Source organism: Acipenser ruthenus, chromosome 45 (genome assembly GCF_902713425.1).
Source record: "Acipenser ruthenus chromosome 45, fAciRut3.2 maternal haplotype, whole genome shotgun sequence".
Taxonomy (NCBI): domain Eukaryota; kingdom Metazoa; phylum Chordata; class Actinopteri; order Acipenseriformes; family Acipenseridae; genus Acipenser; species Acipenser ruthenus.
In genome coordinates this window covers 6,275,349-6,297,769 of record NC_081233.1, presented here as the reverse complement: position 1 = coordinate 6,297,769, position 22,421 = coordinate 6,275,349, and the positions used below count along the sequence as shown (strand labels likewise).

At 39.3% G+C, this 22,421-nt stretch overlaps 1 protein-coding gene across 3 annotated transcripts in view; it reads right to left on the bottom strand.

Annotated features, from left to right (window-relative positions):
* Nucleotides 1–22,421, bottom strand: part of LOC117400863 (voltage-dependent L-type calcium channel subunit beta-3-like) — a 51,644-nt gene that overhangs the window by 26,632 nt on the left and 2,591 nt on the right. The window contains exon 1 of one of the 3 annotated variants that reach the window (XM_059013407.1): nt 11,230–11,522. The exons of the other annotated variants lie outside the window; for them this stretch is intronic. Coding sequence (XP_058869390.1) covers nt 11,230–11,268 — 39 coding nt within the window. The 5' untranslated portion in view covers nt 11,269–11,522. Of the gene's footprint in view, nt 1–11,229; nt 11,523–22,421 lie in introns of those variants that run through there. 3 annotated transcript variants of the gene reach the window in all.

The following is a 22,421-nucleotide window of genomic DNA, read 5'->3' as shown; positions in this document are numbered from 1 at the left end:
TCAGACAGAAGCAGTTTGATGTTTGGGGCGCGTTTTAGTGAATTTGCTGGCAGCTATTTTTATATTAAAGTGTATCTCTGCAACTTTTGTTTCGGAAACTTGAAGCGGGTTTGGGTGCTGATGACAGATCAATCGGTCCACCGGTTCCCAAGAAGATTTTGAAAGGTTTTTTCAAAAAATGCGTCAGGCCGCCATTCTGGTTGACGCGGGAACGCCGTTTTTTTTGCATCTGAACTGTAATCTGCACAGGATGATACCTGCCAAGCTTCATGCTGATTGGTTACACCACGTGTGAACTGGAGCAGTTTAAAGTTTTGGGAGGAAAAACAACAACAATAAAAATAAATAAATAAATAAATAAATAAAAAAATCTTTACAATAACAATAGGCTTCCCAAGCCAGCGTGGAAGCCTAATAATAATAATAATAATAATACAAAGTATATTTTGTTCCCTTTTGCAATTACTGTACAAAGCACAACCTATCTAGCGCAGTGTCACTGTTTAACCACCAGGTGGGGCTTACACAGCTAAGTTGCTGTCCATGGTGCTGAAACTACAGTGCTAAAGCTCTCCCAATCAAATTGAGTGGGTGTAACACGGATGGCACATTATATATTTCACTACTGTAAGAAAATTTAACAGTTTAAACGGACATAGTTTATTTGATTTTTTTTTACAGAATCATAATAAAAATGGACTAATGCTACCATCCTGACATGATTCTGTAAAAAGACATATTTTTCAGATTTAATTAATCGTCAAACCCTTTACAAGGATTGATTCAATCATTATAATTTCTAATGTGTCCATCATGTGACTTGCACACACTAAAATAGAAGTCTCTTTACCACGCCTTTTTTTTTAATGAAATCTGCTTTATTAGTACCTTATTGATAATCCAGTTTGTTTATGTACCCTTACAGGTAGTTTTAGCTGTAGGGACACAAGCGTTCTTCCCAATTAAAACCTGCTTTCCACTACTTCGTGATCCAATCACAACTGTCAGCAGCAGGAGGTTATGGCTGAATCAAGTCTTGTTATATAACAAAAGACGGTATTTTAAGCTGAATATTTGAATGTAAAAAACACACACATATATATATATATATATATATATATATATATATATATATATATATATATATATATATATATATATATATATTGTATTATAGGGTTGAGCAGGGTGCTTTTGGCATTGCGTGACTTCAGAATTGTTCATGCATTATTTACATTATAAAACAGCTCTATCCCGGCTTCGTCATGAATGGTTGGTTTAGCTCCAGTCCCCAGTGTCCTACTGCCTAAATCACACACAGTCTGGATGCTGTCATGCACCGAGACAACCCTACTATGAATTCCAGGGGTTTCTAATAGAAAAGAAAAAAAACTTGTGCTGCAGAGCAGGTTGAGCCACTCTAGGTTTTACTGCAATCTGAGCCCGTTACTGTATATGACTTGCACTGCCCAGATTACATTTACCATGTCACCACTTAGTAATCAAGTCTGATATTAAATATGAAAAGTCACTGGTAAAAAGTTTTGCATCACCCTACAAAATGAACTAATTTTGCTTCACTCGAATGACAGCTGCTGAATAATGTTATCGAATATCGAATTACATGCCTCTCTGTAGTTTTCTAGATACTTAATGAAAAACGGACTCATTAAAAAATGTGACATTTCGAAATCTAACATGAAATACTGTACTACTATTATGGCTTCCAGTAGACTTTTGCGATATCATCTTGTAGTTTCTTTAATTACATGATGTTAAATAAAAGATCTAAAATTATGTTCAAAATTCTAGGCAATGCAAAACATTTGGCCATAGCTGTATACACTATGCCTAATCAAACATGCAGTAAAACCTGGAATGGGCGAAACTTCTATGCAATGGGAGTCTTACCTCCATCCCTGCTTCAGTCTAACTATACTTTTCACAGACCTTGATTTGAACTAATCTTGGACTAGCAACTGTTAAGTTTAGTGTACTCAAACTATCTGACTGAATAGGAGCAAATACATGAAAAAAAGACATGAGGTTTAGTCTGCACCAAGACACAGCTTCAGTATGTGCTAAAATGTATCAATTTTGCTGCATTGTGATGATACTACATCTAGCAGACTGCCCTGTCTTTCCAAACCTATTAAGAGCCTTGAATGGGAAACCCCCTCTAAATCAAAAGAGCCACACTGGGGAGCTCAGCGAGACATACAGGGCTCCGCTGGGCAGCCCTGGTTTCGATCAACTGAAGAAACTCCGCTGTCTTTAAACAATTACAAAGTAGGTTAGCCTTACCTTCTCTCAATCCGCTCCTGTGATTTTATTTAAGTGTCTATGTCATCTATTGCCTGCAGCTAGTCGGCTAAGTGAAATCTACCCAGGTAGTTGAGGCAGGCAGCACTGCTCGCTGTACCTCACTGAGCAGCAGTGTTGCACTGGAGTCAGACATGTGCAGCAGCCCTGGCTGGGCGTATTCCAGCAGGAAGTGCAATCCGGATGGGTGGTAATTCAAGTCTGGTGGATGGGGCTGTGTGGAGTGTTTTAAGTGCTAGATAATGATGTTAATGCATTGCTGGAACGATCGGGGGAAGATGTATTACTGTAATTTCTGATACATAATTCATGCCCAAACAATAGGGAATTTATCTTGCTAGCTGAGGGATTGGGTGATGGTTTACTTTCCCACTGGATTAATTTATCACCTTTCTTTCTATCTGGATTTAAGCATGGATTAACAAATTAATTCGTGTACTTTGTGTTTGTATATAATTCACAATGGAACCAGAAGGAAATACATTTCCAATCCAAAAGTGATTATTAACCCATTAAGTGCCATTGCCCTCATGTGAGGACAGACTACTTTGTAATTTTTTGGAACATTTTTAACTGGCATCTACCTGTCATTTTAATTTTATCTTTAACTATATTGTTATGGTAAACTTACTCTAATTTTGTGAACCGCAAAAGTTAAGTCTAAATGTAATGTATCAAATGATATAAATACAGCTTGTGTTCAGATTTTTTCAAAGAAACATTTATTTAGCACTTAATGAGTCAATATATTTTACTGTTTACCTGCAGTAATGAGTAGTAGATGGTAAGTAGCACTCTCTACTGGTCTAGCAGAAGCATGACATTACACGTCGATGTACCAGGAATATTGACAAATCTTGACAAAAAGCCACAAAAATATATTGAAATCAGATAACAATTAAATGGGACTATACTTCAATTTAATACACTTAATAAAATGAATACTTTTTTTAATTAATCTTTTTTAAACATTATCTTGATTAGTTAAAAACATTTACCTGATTATAAAACTATAAGGAATAACTGAAGGGATATATATCGGGGTCATAACGTTTTGGACAGAATTTATTTGGGGGAAATTGGGATAAATGCAGTGGGAGGGGTAAAAATCTGTTTCTAGCAGTTAAAAAAATTAAATAAAATCAGAACTCCTGACTACAATCCAACACAATTCGCTTGTGACCCACATAGCTGAATTCAAGTGCAGGACACCATAGGAGAAAAGTCTAGTACACTAACCCCACAGCAGAAATATCATTCCCACGGTTGATCAGATTTTCTTTATAAAAGTAGGTTTGCTGTGCTTTTAAGGAGTGCACTTAGAGAACACTTTGAGCAACACATTAGCAGAGAGAGAGAGAGAGAGAGAGAGAGAGAGAGAGAGAGAGAGAGAGAGAGAGATGTAAGTATTTTAAAGCCTGAGGCAATGCGAGTTAAAAGAAATGTTTTCACAGGAACTGTAGACTAAGTCTTTCCTTTTATTTATTTGCTGTTGCACAACTCCTTCATCTAGATACAGCTGATCGCTCCTGACAAGGGGGTTGAACAAATGGGTCTGAATAGGGGGCTTGGGATACTGACAACATTTTTCATATTGTATTGACAATTGAAATTCTTGTTTCCTGTGCAAATAAACGAGTAATCTTGGACCAATACAACAGCACTGCTTCCGTACTAGAATGGAGTAACCCAGGTTGGCTAACAGTGCTGAAGATGTCTTCTATTGTCGGATCTTAACACCTCCATGGTCACCGAAATCATTCCAATAAATCTTACAGTAGTGTGCAAATTTATCAGAACACCTCAACATGTGTCATTTATATACCAATCTGCATGAAAACATCAGGGTGTGAAAATTTCAATTTCCGGTCAGTAATCGGTGATATAGGCACAATAGGCGCCCGTGTGAAAATGTTAGACCACTTTGTGCTTTAATTAAGCATATTAAAACAACTTCCAAAAAGTCTTGTGCATTTTACGTGGCTATGTGTTATTTTTCTCTTGCTGCTTTAAATGAATGTAATGTGTGGCTGATTAAAGTCATCAATTAAATTAGACCATCACTAATTTGCCTATTTTGACAGTTTTCCAAGATTTTCAGTTGTAGTGGTATGATTTCATATGCACAATAAATCAAAGGGGTGTTCTGACACATGTGTATATTCACTCTTACTTTTGTCCTTATATTTTTTGCTGTTTCAGTGTCTCATATTTGTGTGGCTCATACAACTTCAGGGAGTAGCTTTATATCTATTTGAACGATGGTGGTTTTAAGATTAGTTTAATAGACCACACTGTATTCCCACCGCCCTAATTGTTTTGCTACTACAAAATGACTAATTTGATTGTGACATACCTGAGTAAAACTGAGAATGGGTGAAACTGATATGCAAATTGTTCTTATTTCCTTCCCTGCAGGTACCGATCCAGGATGACTGCAGATCAGACTGAGACAAAGCTTTATCTTTTCTTTATCTGGTCCCTGACCACTAGGGGTCACTGTGGCCAATGCAGAGCTCATCAAGGGCCTCCAGCCAAGACTGGCATTTCATTAAGAATGGGATTCAAACCTGCAAACTCCCGAATGCGTGACTCTTCATGTACTAAAGTGAGCCACTGGGAGGGGCTACATGTTTATTTCCATGAGTTGTTAAATTGGTCAGTTTTTCATTAAGTATATGGAAAACTACAGTACAAAGCGGTATGCAATTCAATATGTTAATGTAACGTTATTCAGCAGGTTTCATTCGATTCTATGAAACAAAATTAGTTAATTCTATAGGGTGATGCACAACTTTGTATACTGTATGGATGCTCTGCAAAGTTTCATTACAGTATTACAGTATTTTGAAACAGGTAATTTCCCCTTAAGGAGTTATAATAGCATTAAGATGTGTTTTTTCTCCGATCAGATAAAAAATAACTTAAAAAAAATTGCCCCTGTAGGCTTTTATTTGACCTCTGCCGTCTTGATAACCAAATACTGAAAAGTCTGTTCCTTTTTCCAGTGTAACTTTGTAGCCCCAAAAGACGTCTGGATTTGCTGGTGTTTGACGGGTAGGAACAGGGAGTTATGAGAAGCAGGACTGGTTTCCCTTTCATGGCAGGGTGTCTTGCAGTTTTCTCAAGTCCAAAATTGACGTGTGCTGTCTCATCACATTTAATGAAAGGCTGAGTGCAAAAGGAAAGCGCTCCCGAGCCCCTGAACTGGGCTTTTGGTGCAGAGTCACATGCAGTATTTAATTCACCAGGCACAGTCAATCAAGCAGCTGAAACAACACGTTGTACCTTACTGCTAAAAAAAAAGGAATGTCTACAGGTTTATGTATTTCACTGCAGTTTTCCTTTTTTGTTACACTTTGTCGCATGTTTGATATAATAATAATAATAATAACAACAATAACAATAACAATAATAATAATAATAATAATATGCTTCATTTCATCTTTTGCCCCTTTCACACTGGCATGCTCTACCCAGGTCAGAACCTACCCGGTTAACCTGGGTGACAGACGCAAGTACACAATGTGCATATCAATGCCCTGGAAGCAGCTTGTTACGGACGCTTCCATCCAAGCTTCTCTGGATTGAACCGTTGGCACACATGTCGATTAGAGAAAATGTTTCTTCATCCCTGCTGCAACCTGCTCATGGTGTGTCTCAATCAACAGAAATATGGCTAAACAGAATAAACAGAAATGCTCCTTGCGGAAGTGAAACCTTCACGCAGACGCGGCTGTTTGTTATTTCGTCGGCTTACGTACAGCCATCGTGCATTTTGTCTCGCTCAACCTGGGTCAAAGCGTGTCGACCCACATCCTGAGGTGGGTGTCTGTGTACCGGTTTAACCGGGACCCGGGTAGGAGGGGCTTTTGACACCAACAGAATTTGGTTCATTTAAATTGCAACCAGGAATTATTATTGGGTCATTACATACCAACGCAACCAGAGCTGTTGCCCAAAGAATTCACCTGGGGGTTCCACACGCAAGTTCATAACCCATCAGCTCCAAGCTAGTGCCACTGGAAGCAAACCCTGTCACTTTTTACTCTAGATCTAACCCTAGACAATGCAAAACTGAAGAATAACACCAGTTCATTTAGGACTATGTGGTACTTTAGCCTCACCAAAGTGGCCATAAGCAATGCTCGAATGCATGACAAATGCAACTTCAAAAATCTGCCAGAAATCCAAAATCTTCGGATACCAAAATGTTTTGCTTGATTCTTGTAGATCTCATCAACATCTATCCATGTGAGTTATTTCGGCCTAAACTTGGTAGACCAAAAATTCAAATTTCAGGAGGGGGTTAATTACCAGTGGGGGGACTTGGAAGAGTGGTCCCTTACAGCAATACTAACATTTTAGGACCCGCGTCCCCTACAGGGTAAAGGGTTGTGCTGAAGCTCAAATAAAACTCGTCACTTACCCCTCGTCTGGCAACTTGCCAAAGTGAGTTACGTGCTCCTGGTGTTTTTTTTCTCGAAAGCCCTGTTTATTAAGAGCTGAACGAGGTGTACACATGATGGTAGCGTCTAAGTTGAGCCCAGGGTGATTTTTCTAGTCAGGGTCACTATTTCACTTTAGGTTGACCTTTGCCAGGTCACAGCTCCAAGGGGTAAATAAAAATAAATAAATAAATAAATGGATTAACATTTCTGAACTCAGCGGGCCCAAATTTTTCTAGTAGAATCTTTCTAACAAAATGCTCCTTTTCTGGTTCAGTTGGCGTGGAATGACCCTATTATTATTATTATTATTATTATTATTATTATTATTATTATTATTATTATTATTATTATTATTAATAATAATAAACTGGTATTTATTATTAGTTATTCTTGTTATAGGTATTCTTGTTATTTTTTTATATTTTATGCCATATAATTTAGTGATAAATTGTAAAAATAAAAAAAACCTAGGTAAATTAAATGGATGCCTTAAAATTCGAGACTTAAAGTATAAGACTTTCCCTTTAAGAATAGTCTGAAATTGTTGTAATTTTACATATTTTTCAGAAAGGTTAACAAATCCCCCTTAAAGTGGAGTATTGTTTCAATATCTGCTTAAACACATTAATAATAAATATAATAGTACTGGAGTACCCATTTTTTAAAGAGATTATTTTGCACTAGAATATTCATTAATAACACTTTCTAGTGTACACTACTTTGCTGACTCACCCTTCATCAAGAAATGTATGCAGATTTCTGAAACATCCTTTTAATAATCTATTAAAACCACTGTTGATATTTTTATTAATAATGTAGAGGCAAATAGGCTTGCCAAATACTTAGAAGATCAAGCTAAAAAAGTCCCCAGTATCCTGTCATCTAAAATCTGAAAACAGCATGCACCTTATTTGAATGTACAGCGGAACAGCTCAGTAGCCCCTTCTACCATGTGCCAGTCCTTCAAACGTAACGAACACAACACAAGCAGCCCTGCAGAATCTATGGCACATTTCACACCTATGAAATCGCCACTTCAATAACTCCTAATCAGGAATTACTGTAACTATCCAGAAACCCTGTGCAAATTACAAGCGACAGCCACGCCAAACACTGCCCACCAAGTTCCTAAGAGACATCCCTATTAATCCTCGAACCAAAGCAACATTGATTCGCAGTGACTTTAAAGAAGCTTCTCTTTACTCACTCGCTTGTTTTTCAGCGGCCCCCTGCTTCCGAGTCTCCGGCGCTAGTTGTGCTTGTTCAGCATCCTGTTCTGCTTGCAGTCGCCTGGTACACTGAACCTCTCTCCTGACTACATCCCCAGCATTAACAGTGGCTGTGTGATACGGCTGTGAGCGCTGCACTGCCTCGTCACATGGGAGGCTATGCCTGCCTCCCTCTCCCCTTCTGTCACATGCAAGCTGTACCGGCTGTCTCCTTTGCCCACGTCATTAAGGGCATTAAAAGGAGTAGAGCCACTTTCATCAGGTTTTTGAAAGGTGTGAGAACCAATGCGCTCTCCCCTTTACTGTGCTATTTTACAGGGATGGAAATATTGCTTTATAGTTTCACCCATTCCAGATTTTGATAAGAGCTTGATCAGCCACAGGCACACACACACACACACAGATAGACACATACAGACACAATGGATTCTCAAAGCTATTTTACTAAATTGTCTTTACTGCAATTGTCTTTTCTTTTTCAGAAAAGGAAAAATAAAAAAAGGTTGTTCTGTGTTACAATGGAAGAGTATCTGTTTCTTCTTGTATCGAGTGGATCTTGTGATAACGGAGGTAGATCTGCTGTAACTGCCTGGTTTTACTTTTTATTAAGACACACCTGAGCTTGTTGCCTAGACACACTGTGGCTAATCAAGTGAGTAGTAAAACCTGGAATGGGTAAAATCTGCTATGCAATAGGAGTCTTATTTCTATCCCTGGGAAATCCATGTTTCTACAGTCAGAAGACATTGAGAACTCGGGGTGTAACGATTAATCGTGCATCGATGAATCGTGATACTATTCTAGTTCTATTAAAATGAAAGGTGCTATATATAAGTTTCATTATTATTATTATTATTATTATTATAAGCATGTAATAGCAACATCAATTAGTGCATACAGTCGTATACATTATGATATAGCCAAACTATGCATTATGCAATTGCATCAGTTTAACATGACTGTAGTCAAATACATAAGCTTCCATTTTTAGATGGACGCATCAAACTTGTTTTTTCATATACTATAAATAAATTATAAAACTGGATATTAATATTGATTCTAATAATAATAATAACAATAATAATCATCATCATCTTCATCATTAGGAACCCACTCGAGCCTAAAGCTACGGGAACATGAAGCCTCTTTGTGGCTTGGAACAGGTTTCAGGAGGCTAGGTTTCAAGCCACTGCACGGCACACCAGGGGAGACTTGGGGTATGAAACAGCAAAGTTGTCTCAAACTAGGTCTCCTGGTCTCCTGGAATCAGGTTTCAAGCTACTGTTCCTGAAAAAGTGGCTCTGTGTTCCCTCAGCTTTACATTCACCTTGGACTCTGTACACAGGAAACTAGGGATTCTTGCATTATTTCCTGTAATACAAGAAGTGAATCAGTTGAGGAGAGACCTAACATGCAACGCATTCCTGCTCAAGTGGATCGAGGGGGGGATGCTCAACCCATTACATCAATCGATTTGTTGGAAAGACCTTAAAATAAGCTTTACGATGCTTCACATTTTTGTCTAGGTCAGCCCCCTACTCCCCCAAATGAGGTCTAAAAATCCAACAAGATAAAACAGCAGACTAATAAAGGACTCCAGAGATTGATGTTATGCTAACGAGAGGAATGGGGGTGCTTTTAAACCTTGAAAAGGGCTTACTGTAGTAAGATGAGCTTAAAAGCTTCAATGCAGAATATTGAACTTAAATGTGACGCTAATTGTTCTCGGAATCTCCGTGCAGCGTTTTCAATGCAATGAAATCCTGGACTGAAACGAGGTTAGGTCACCTCTGATGTATTGTATGGAATCAAATGCCACTTTTTCAGTAACCGTGGCTTGAAACCTGGTTCCAGGAGACCGAGTTTGAGGCAACTTTGCTGCATCAAACCCCAAGTCTCCCCTGGTGGTGCCGTGCGGTGTCCTGAAACCTAGTCTCCTGAAACCAAGTTCCAAGCCACAAAGTGTCTTCGTGTTCCCTCCCTCAGCTTTACACGCGGTCATGCACAGCCCTGATATGACATCTTTTAACATTTCATTCAAAACCGGCTACTTGATCGTGCGATACTGCTGTACAGATCAACACTTTGAAACAGTGGATTTAAATGTAAATGACTTAAAAAGAGAAGAGCCGCAGAAGAAAAATAATGAATGCCATGTCTTGAAGACACTAAACAAGACTTCTGGTCAAAACGTTTGTCATTAAATATTAGTTTCTTTATACATTTATAAATATGGAAATACAACTCCCGTTGCATAGCAGTTTGATCCATTCCTGGTTTTACTAAGACACACCTGAGCTTGTTAACTACACACTGAGGCTAATCAGGCTCATTTCAAAACCTGGAATGGGGGAAACTTATTCCTATCCCCGATATGGCTCAGTCCAGGATGATTCTGTGTAAATGTATAACATTGCATTAAGGAATTTATAACCAGAGCATAATAAAAACAGGCTGGTTTGCAGTAATCAATTATCCTAACCTCTACCCTAATATTCTGTACGCACTCTACACTGTTTCTCATAGCTTTACTACAGTCAGTCCAGTTTTCAGTATATGAAACATAAAACACTATCTTCATATGTAAAAACTGTTTAAATTGAAAACAAATTAATAATCCTACCCAACATTAGAAACTTACAGTAACCTCACAAGTTTCAGGGTATTCCCATAGGATCCCTATATATTTGTAACACGCAAAGGACAAAGTTGAAAGCCATCATACAGTACAGAGCTTTTAAACTGCATAGCCATATAGCATTGCTGCAGGCAGCATACACATTCAGTACCAGCGCAGGAGTATAACAACATTACTCTGAAGTTTAAAAACTTAAGACAGTGACCCTTACACTTTTTAACTTACTGGTATACAATGAAAACAGAAAAAAAAATTAAAAAAACCTATTACTGCCTTGGACATATATCTATCACAATACTGTGAACCCCATATTAATTGTTGCATGGATGTAATTGATTCCCATAAAATTGCTTTATATTACAGTATCCACACTACCTATTGGCCACTGTATTGGGTTTCTTAAATGGGTTTGTTTAAAATCTAAACAGACCTGTCTGTCTATAGTCTTTAATAGTATTATGAATGAAAAAAAAATGAAACAAAAACAGCAGTCAGTTAAATGCCATTCGCTACATTAACGGTAACATACAAACGTTATTGTTGAATAGAATAGACAGCTCCACTTCGTAAATAAACAAAACCAACTGACCTCGTTGAGTAAAAAGACGCTGGAATTGGACAACGACATCCGATCAAACAACCGGGGCTCATGCCACTCAACAACCCGGAGTCACGATAAGCAGGACTTCCCCCTTTCTCTCCGCCATCAGAGCCGCGTCATGTGATTTAACCGACCCCCCAAACTTCATCAGAGTGGAGGAGCATTGCAGCTGGGGTCAGGTAGACAGAGCCTCGGCGACAAGGTTATGCGAAGTAGGGATAAGGAGAGCTTTCTCTTGTGATTAATTATTTATCCGGCGCTTTCTCAGCGTCCCGAAGGATCCGCTCTCTCTGTGCTGCGGAGAAACGCAGTGTAGAGAGCAAGCAAGAGATGCGCGCTTCAGTTTCACAGTTACCTTTAATGCAAAAACACACTGTTCCTTTGAAGATTCATCCTGCAAATTTTCTTTAGAACCCTTGTATGAAAAATACGCTGAATATCAAATAATAATAATAATAATAATAATAATAATAATAATAATAATAATAATAAAACTAAATTCTCAGTTCTTCGTGTGTCGTTTTATTCGTTAGAGCAATAGCGACCCTCTTATAAAACGTCCACCATTTAACACTATGTAACAAACAATTGCGCTTTATTTTCAATCAAAGCCACCATGTTAATTGTATATATTGTGTACAATGTAATGATATGCTGTGAATCGATGCTTGCATGTATTGTTCTGTGCATAGCATTTACAGATACTCGTTTTAGGGATCATCTTTAAACATATCATCTTGAAAGCGGATATAAAACAAAACATGTTGTCATACATGTACTGTCTGTACAGTGACTGCGGTGCTGATTTTAGGGATCATCTGTAAAGTTACTGAGGAAATCTAATTACGCTCTAGAAATGACATACATTACTGACGAAGTGACTTGTATTTATATCACTTATGTTTGAAGATTGAATTAATGCTACACACGTTGCACATTACAAATACGAGTAGAACCCAACAGCTGCAGTCATTTGCAATGTTTGTAAAATATAATGAATTGCTTAGTATATTTTAGCCTCCTATGCACTCAGCAGACGTTGACAGTGCAGTTAGTTTTCATGATCCCAACACACATAGTTCTAGCTGTTGCCCCTTAATAAACTAGCCACATGCTCTTAAAGCTAAACAGGCTACGAACTGCAATCTCCAAGGTCTGTGATATTAGATTTTATTGGAAATCTTGGTCTTAACTGTCCAGTGGACTAAGCCCTGTTTACCAGATTTCCACAGTGAAAAAAAACGTTTTTAAAGTTTTGCAAAACTGTGAGCAAAACTTAAGGCTGAAAATCCCACGTATGCACACCAAATCACAAAATCCACGCAAAACCAAAGAAGAAACTTAAAGTTTGTTCCTAGAGCCTAATAAAAAATGTATCGCAAAAAAAGCCCTGCACATCATGTATTATTAAGAGTAGTGCAGTATGAGCTGCTCTGAGAATGCTTACTGAAGCCAAGCAGAGACACAGGAACAGAAGCTGCTTGGTGGTCACTTGTGTGTGGGTGTTGTTTTTAGCCCATTCCTGAGGAAATCTCCCTTACTGCAGCACTTACATAAAGGGGAAGCTTAACCACTGTACCTCTGCCTGGAGTTCCAATGCCATGCTTCTGTCTGCAACATGAAAAACCAATGTGCAAAATAAGGCTGGGGGGGATGCATTGATGTACTGATATATTGATCCATCGTATCGTTTGATCACCGTCGATGGTCAAGCATGTGGCAAAGTTGGTTTGAAGTTGGGTTCATTTGATATTCGCACCCGTATCACCTAGACTTTTCAAACCAGCTTTAAAAGTTGACCAGTTGTGAACTATGCTGTACAAATTCAGCATATTCAACCACATATTCTGCTGTGACGCACGTCCTCCGTCAGTCGGGATGTGATAATTGAGTTTCTCATGGGGCCCACGCACAGCTCTGGGCTTTCAGAGGAGTTTTCCACTGCACACAATTATCTGTCTCACATTTCAGGATCCTCTTGTGCTCAATAGTAAACTAATAAGTCCCAGGCACTGCAGGGAATAGCAGTCATCAAAGTCTCTCTGCAATATGTTTGAGAAACAAAAAACAGACACAGTCTAGTCTACCAGACAGTATTGTAATAAAAGATAACAAAAACAATGATGATGATGATAATAGCAGTTCGTATAAATGTTATTGCTCTTGGTTTAATAAAAGCTGATTGAGTTTTAAAGTCCCAGCCAAATGTAATAGCCTCTTTGACTTTGACCTATGACCTTATACGGCTGCCATATTGTGGCCATGTGACTTTTTGGTTTCAGTATGATAAATGCTTTTCGATACTCTCTTCACATTCAGCCTGATTACAGGCACCAAGTTTTTTGACCACATGTTTAACTTCCCATCATATTTCAGAAACTAGAACGATATTCTTTGTCTACTTTCACTTTACAGCATCTCCTTTTTTTCTGCAGTTCCATTTTATTTAAAAGTTTACAAACCATTTAATCACTTTGATTCCCCTTACAATATATCTCTGGGGGTGCTTAGCCTAGTATCATCCTTTCAGTGATTAAAACAATAACTAATCCTCAAAGCCAAGAAGTTTTTTTTTATTTTGGTTGCACTCCACAAAATGCATGTGAGCAATTTGCACGCTGCCAACTTAAGAGAGATGAACAGTGTTTAATGTGTGATCTACAATGCAATTACATGACCTTCTGCAAATCAATATGCTTTATTGCACAGGGCTGTAAAAACTTTGGATGAAACAAACCCGTGTGCAGACACAATATCTGGACAACTAGATGAGGATTGCTTTCAGCTAGATACCAACCACAGTCTAGAGAGCAAAACGTTTTCAAACTGAGATTCCATTTCAAAGATACAGCTCATCTGTTCCTTGCTTTAATCTGAGCTTCTCGTTACTTTAGCTAAATTGTCATGCTTCATGATGTAACAGGGCAGAGGCTGGGCGCGAACCAGCGACCCCTCGCACCACAAGCAAGCATCTAAACCACAATGCAAAAGAGCAGTCAGTTTTAGAGGGTTTAACCTCATCTCATCTCAGACAGCGGACAGAATCTGGATCACACAGCACTGTTACAATGACAGTGAAAACGCATTGTTAATAGATTCTCTTCAACAAGAACAAGGTCAATAAAAGATCTGTTTTGGAACCGGCAGCAATTTCAGCAAAGGCAATGTTACCAAACTTTGTGGCTTTTTCTTACTAGTTTAATACATAATCTAGTTGGATTTGATCAACCTATAGCCAGCTGGGAAAAGCCACAGCTGGATTGTATTAGAGCATTTTACAGTACTGGACTACGTCAACCACATGGCTATCCCGGGATTATTTTTCTACAAAATATAAATGCACTGGAAAAAGTGGATTCCCTGGTGCTGTACAATCTGACTTTTTTTTTTGTTTGTTTGCTAGGTACCGTGTAAAATCCATTAAATAATACATTGCAAAAAAGTCAGGGTTGTATTTTCGAATCGTTCCAGCTAAAACGCATCAGAGAGCAGAGTTGTGCTTCGTTTGCCAACGCCCCCGAGATGGATTTCTCTTAGAAGGTTTGACTTGCAGCATTTCTGTGAATAAGACATTTTCAGTTCACACCCACTGACTGCAGTTAGACAAGCAGAAGGCCTGACAGACAGGGATGCAACAATGACTCCATTATATTATTCACCATGGCTTTTATATGGGCTTCAATTAAAGGGTCGTTAATCATAATGGCTTTGCATAGCTAGCTACCCTGAAACATGCACTTTCCTTGCAGACCCGGGGTTAATTAAAAATACAATGCAATTACAGCAGCATTGTTTGCTGAAATTCAATTACAATTACAATGCTGTTTTGTTGAATTGCAATTACACATTAGCCTGCTTATGCTCTTTATTCTACCAAGCAGTAATCACAGGTACAAATACAGAAACATACTGTATAACTTTTATTTTTTCAAACAAATAGGGTCACTAAAGGTGGTTGAAAACACGAGGAGAATGTTCGTTCAGTTTTAACATGGAACCGTAAAGGATTAAGCTTGAAAAGGTGTTGGATTGAACTGTAATTGATCAATTATGTGGTCAAATTACAATTCCTACAATTCCGCAGCTGTGCCAAGGTGCAGCTCCAATTACAATTACAATGCAATTGCAATCAATTACAAATTACACAATTACAATTGTAATTGGCCCCTGGTCTCTTTCCTTGCGCATTGCTAGACTAAATCTCTTATTTCATTATCAGTTCTGGGATACGAAATAACTAATGAAAAAAAAATCTTCTTGCTTTTTGATAATGAAGTTTAATAATGAAGTTTCCTCAGTGCATACAATATATGCCTAATAATACACAGATGCATGTTCTCAGTTGTAATTTGGAAAGAGTAAATTAGTTTGTCCTCTGTTCTCACGGCATGGATTATTACCTGTCCAGCAGTGGATAAGGACAAAGTATTGTTCTGCTAGCTCCAGATGTTAAATCCCTCAGTAAAATGCACTTTACTGCCCAGGAACATCAATGGCATTTAAACACAGATCCACAGTGATAGGGCGAAGAGTAACAGCAAGATACCCTCTGTCATTGACTTGTCTCCTCTGTTCTGTATTTATTAATAAGCTATTAAAACTGACTTCCACAAAAATGAATTTGTCAAGGGAGACTGATGAAAAGTCCCAGTTTGACTTGCAAGGTTTATAACGTTAATCCTAACGGTGAATCAGTAGTGGTCTGCTGCTCGTCCTTAGGTTTTCCTTTTTTCTATGAAGGCTGGTCTTTGGAGACGGCCCCTAAATCTGAGTTTTTTTTGTATCCAGTAATGGTGCTCCTCTAAACTCATCAGTTCAGTCAGGCAGCAACCCCCTTAGGGAACATCTCTAAGTACTGGATTACATCTACTCAAGAAGATACAACTCAGCAGTAAATACCTATTAGCTGATCTTCTCTTTAAAAAACGAAATTGCATCATGACGGCTATTAAAAATTCAAAGTTATTTATAAATAGTTTTTTCAGGGGGCAGGCAAAATCCAGAAAGTTTCATATCAATTTTAATTTTTTAAAAAAAATCGAAATCAGCTCCTCAGACTGACAGGGTTTGAGTTTATTCAATTAAATTTATTGCCAGCATTTTGTACCTTTGCCATTTCTATCCTGTCTGCATATTTAACAGTACAGTAGTCTCTGGCTAAGAGAACACCCCTCGGGAAGCAGGTGAAGTGTTCTTATAGCCAAAGTGTTCTCAAAGACGGAGATAGCCACCAGACACAATATGAATCAATGAATCAATAAATACATATGTATTACTTGTCATGACGCAAGTGCATCAACATCTGAAATGAAGAAGTAAAATCAAAACAATAGGCAAGTGTATGTTAATAAACTATAATAATAAAGTAACAGACAAACTAAAGCAAAACACGGTCAAAAAGCTGAAATCGCTATGCACCATGAAATTAGCTGGCGGGGGAGTTTCGGTCGATCACAATGGCAGAGGCAAAAATAATGGCTGTTACTTAGAGTTAACATAACGTTAATAAACCAACTGTCAAACTAAATTAACACAACAGCAATAAATATATTATTTAACAGAATGGTGAAGCAACTCACCAGAACGGGAAACACCAAATTGCTCGGCGACTTGTGTCTGATTCAGGTTTTTTTTTCAACTGTGTGTAACAGGAGAAACCACGACGCGTTTCGCTGTTTGTTTGCATCAGAACACAAAAACGAGGCAATGATAGGACGGGGGTTCTGGAAAGATTTAATAAACCAATCAGTGTCCCTCAAGACAGTCTCGCGATGACAAATCGAATTGCTAGCGGTGCCAAGAAGGTGTAATTTCAAACAAAGTTCCTATTCCTTTAGCCAGAGCATTTCAAATGGGAAAAATCAGTTTCACAACAAGGGTGTTCCCTTAGGCAAAGTGTTCTCGTAGGAGGTGTTCCTGCACACAGAGACTACTGTATACACATTCGGGGGTTTTAATCTATTCCTGATTAATTGATTAATCACACCTGTGGGCTTTGATCGATCAATAAAATAACGGATTGATTAGTCTGTACCAAAAGTGCAGTACCAAAAAGAGCGGAAAAGAAATCTTCAAAAATACTGGAGTGTACTTCTAAAACCTTGGCAAAATGTCCATAGTAAGGTACAGCCCCCCCACTATATCCACTGCCACTGGGAGGTAATGACCATTGTCTGATTATGCAATAAATCATGTGCCAGTTATTAAAAATATGACAGAGTCTTATTATATATTGAGACAGCCATTACAGAAATTTGACAAGGATGTATTACAAACTGCGGTAGGTATTACACAATGGCCTTAGCACAGCAAACATTTCAATAACATTTATTTTGTGTTATAAGGAATAGGCAAGAAGATTGTGGCATAAATCTTTACCACCCCCCCAAAAAAAGGATCTCTGTTGTGTAATGTGGGTGACGGCAGGCTTCAGGAAGCGGTGTCAGATTCAGAACACAGGTGTCACTCGGGTGTTCAATCAGCTAGAAAGCAGAGTCTACCTTCTGAACCAAAGTGATTGACTGAATTTGTGATTAGGATCCTGCACCAGCTCAGATTAGAAAAAGGAGGCAGGAAAGAAACTCAGGATTCAAACACTTGTGTTTTAAAATACAGAATTCCTCAAATGACCCTTTTGAGAACTTTACATCCCCGAGCCTGTGCGATCAATTTATTTCTTCATACCTAGAAAAACACTCCTGGGTAGTAAAATGACAAATGTTTCGACTCCTCTTTTTCTTCTAATTGTTTTACATTTTAGTACCCAATTACTCCCCCCCCCCCCCCCCTGATTTTTCTCCCTAATTATTTTTCCCCTAATCGCAGCGATTCCCCCACACAGCTCAGCAGAACTGAAGGTTCAGCGAGTGTCCTCCGATCCCACGACCGAGCCAGCTTCCTCTTCTACACCCTAGGAACTCGAGAGCGGATGTCAGTAAGCTACCGCCCTCTGGAGGACAAAGGCCAGCCCTGCAGGTGTCTGCCCGAGCTCACTATTACAATTATAATTGACCCCAGGTCTGCTTTTGGACCTATGCCCTTCTGCGTGGCAGCCCTGTGCTCTATCCACTGAGCCTCTCGCTCCCAGTATATCCTTCATGTCTGCTGGAGTCTGTCTATAACCCTCCCTTAGCTTGAAGACCTTCCCTTGCTGTGAAAGCCTCAGTCGCTGAGATCAGATTCCTCAACTATTCTAATTTTGGAATCTGCAGATGCTATTCTAGCGGGAGAGGATGTGCTGATTGACCGTCAAACTACCTTCAAAATTACCATCCGAACTGAGCAGCAAAAAACAAAGCGCTTCGCCCAAGTGGAGTGTGCACATCTGGGTCTATTTTAATGATCTAAACCAGGGGTTCCCAAACAGGGGGCCGGGGACACCTGTGGGGGGGGCACAAGATGGTTTCAGGGGGCCGTAGCAGGTAGAAAAATTTTCTAAATGTTCCCCAGACCGGGGGATCAATTCATTTATACGCTGTCGTTAGGCGCTTGGGGTTATTCTGAATGTAATATCGACATGCCTGCGCTAACAGCATGTTGCATTATCCAACGAAAGGGGTGATTGTAAGGACAGCATAATAATTCACTTTTTAATTATCACATCATTCTTTAATATTTCAATTAATATATAAAATAACAAAATGCAGGATTTCGGTAGAAGTTCTTGATTATATTTTCTTCCCCCTTCATAAATAAAATAAAGCATACCGCTTCTGCTTACCTTTACAGGCAGGTTTATGTTGCATTTGCAGTCAGATAGTGTACAACTGAGTACACTTATGGAGCAAATTCTATGTCTGAGAAATGGCACTGAACACAATGAAAGCAGTAGCACGTCCACCGGTACAAATGAACAACCTCTCTCATTAAAGGGATCACAATTCTGGGTGGGGGTCAAGATGCCTAAAATCATGGGGGGGGGGGGGGGGGGGCTCGAGCCAAGAAATGTTGGGAACCCTTGATCTAAACAGCAACGGATCTGAATACAGCACCCTGTAACTCTGCATCAATCTCTCTCACCATGTGGGGTGTGAGCTGCAAAGCTCTTCTGTTGCACGCATGGACAGCACCTGCTCATGTGGTTTATGAATCATCATCAACCACAAATGAAGGAAACAACTCCCCACAATTTGGTCCACTTGAAAAGGCATAACCTGATGAAAAAGGACCACTTTTATGGGTTCATACATTATACATTGAATGGTGCACCAAGTAAATGACACACCAGACTTAGCAGATTGAAACATTCAAGGATATTCTAGCTCATCCACTAGTCTAGTTTAGAGAACACATAAATATAACCTAAAAACATATCAAAATAAAGTAGATGGCTATTCCCTTATTTTAAAAACGCCAATGGGGGCTCCCGAGTGACGCATCTGGTAAAGGTGCTCCGCGTGGAGTGCAGGATGCGCCCTATAGCCTGGAGGTCGCTGGTTCGAGTCCAGGCTATTCCACTGCCGACCGTGGATGGGAGCTCCCAGGGGGCGGTGCACAATTGGCCGAGCACCACCCGAGGGGGGGAGGGCTTGGGTCGGCCAGGGTGTCATCGTCTCACCACGCACCAGCGACCCCTGATCCAATCCTGATTTTACAATAAGTCTAATAAGACACACCTGAGCTGGTTACCTATACACTGTGGCTAATCAAGCTCCTAGTAATACCTGGAATGGGTGAAACTGCTGTGCAATAGGAGTCTTATTTCCATCCCTGTTTATAGATCTGGCCTACTCTATCTCCTTGTGCAATCTTCTGGTAGATCCAGGTGTGTCCCATTCACTTTTTGGGTTATCACACGTTGAAACTGACACCTTGAATATGTCACAATCCTCTGTATCCATCATCTTTCCCTATCATCAGATGCCTCAGCATGTTGGCAGATCAGTGGTTTCGATTGTTCACTCTTCCTTCAGAAGCTTGACACAGTGGTGCTTGACTTTATTATTTATTTCTTAGCAGACACCCTTATGCAGTGCGACATACAATTGTTACAAGATATCACGTTATTTTTACATACAATTACATTATTTTTTTATATACAATTACCCATTTAGACAGTTGGGTTTTTACTGGAGCAATCTAGGTAAAGTACCTTGCTCAAGGGTACAGCAGCAGTGTCCCCCACCTGGGATTGAACCCACGATCCTCCGGTCAAGAGTCCAGAGCCCTAACCACTACTCCACACTGCTGCCCCTGATTCGTCTTACAGTCTCATGACAGTCTCATGACCAACAACCTAACAGCTAACTGCTCATGGCCTTATATTATCCATGTTCGATCCCATAACGCGGGAGGGGCCAACCCTGGTGTCAATTCATTTCTTAGGTCAACACTAACTTTTTTCCCAGGTCTTTAACCATTGATGTTTTAAAGATAAGATTGTCGCTCTTCAGGATCAGGGTTGGCCACCCCTGACATAACACGTCACATGGTTCAGTTTCTTAGCAAAACATGCTGGAGTAAGCAGGGCTACTTAACAGAAAGTGCAAGAGCCCTAGTTTCCACACTGGAGACTCTCATAATAATAATAATAATAATAAACAGCACTGAATTAATGTTGAATAAGATGAAAGGGAAAATATACTCTATAGGAGGCTCCAAAGTGCTGAATTTATGATCCTGCTGATAAATGTTTGACAAATCCCAGGCGGACTGAGGAAGAGTGTTTTTTAAATGAGAGTGCAGAAAGCAGACCTTTAAAACACACCCTGGTATGAACGACTTCAAAAAAAACAACAACTAGTGCTGTTATCCTGTGTCTGAGCTAATACAGACCGAGCCCTCAAGCTACATGCAGCAAAGACGCTTTCTTGGGATGAAATGAAATAAATAATAAGTGCAACGGCTGATGGCGTAGCTGATATTACGGAGCAACGAAATCGCTGGAGATGGGAGAAAAAAAGAGGGCCGTGCCGTTTTGAAAAGAGGTCATTAAAGCAGGAAAGAATGAAAGCCTTAAATGGGTTTGTGAACAGTTTGGAGGCAGCCCCAGAGGGGAAAGCAAGCGTCTCGAGTTTCTGAATAAAGAGAAGGAGCAGGCTGGCTTCTCCCTTTTCACTGATGGAGGCACTTAGAGAAGCACATCGCTCCGAAGTCAGTGCTTTTTATAAACAGTAGAACTATTGATCGCTTTTATGGGACACTGGCAATGTCAACTCAAGGACTTGTGGCACACAGTGGCCATCCCCTTCATTTCAAATACTGTCTTCATTTATGACTGATATTTTTTGTTATGAGCCAAAGGGACCACCCACATTAAAGGGCTTACAGCTAACAAAATAATCGCTCACCTGTTGTGATCTTCCATTAGCGAACGTTTGGAAAGAAACGCAGAGCAAACTGCATATCGGGTTTAAAACCTTGATTGATGGCACCTACAATTGTGATTTAGAGGAAACGAGTATTTGTATTTCAAATGCTCTTTCATAAAATGCTGGAAAAGCCCTTTGAATATAATTACATGCATAAAAGGCAAATAACAGCTTTATTTGTTTCTGTACTGTATATGTTTACATGTATTGAATTTTATATAAGTATAATATATTAATTATTTGTCAAGAGATTTATAAAAAAAATAACATATAAGATTTCAATGCAATATACAATAGAATATCTCTTCATGGGACAACAGTGCAACTGTCTAACTTTATGCTGGTTCATTATAAAACAACTGCATGCTGGCGCCCTCTAATGATGCAGTTAGGTACTACAGGTCACTGAGGCCCTGTTCCGAGCTCAGATCACCCTCTGGTGGTCACTGGCATGAACAGCAACCATCCCTGCTTTTTGCTGTTGTGGTACCAAGATGCCATCTTTTGCTCTCCAAGCTGATTCAGCTGTGGGAATTGCTGGTATCTGTGTCAACTAATCCCCCGTCCTTTCTCAGTAAAATAAATACAGTATCCATGTTCTAAATGTATGACACACATTGTTTTCATATCAATGGTTAAATGTTTAAGTCTGCTGCTGAGTTAACAGTTAAACAATGCTACCCCCTACTGTGCACATCCCGCATTACATCAAACACTGTTCTAAATGGCGCCATCTAGTGAGTGAAGTAAGCAACTCCCACAGCTCAACACATCACAAATTCAACTGGGTCCTTTTCAATCCTAACTGGACCTCTACAGAAAAAAAACAATGCTTATGCTGCAACAAAACACACCTCAAACCATGCAGTG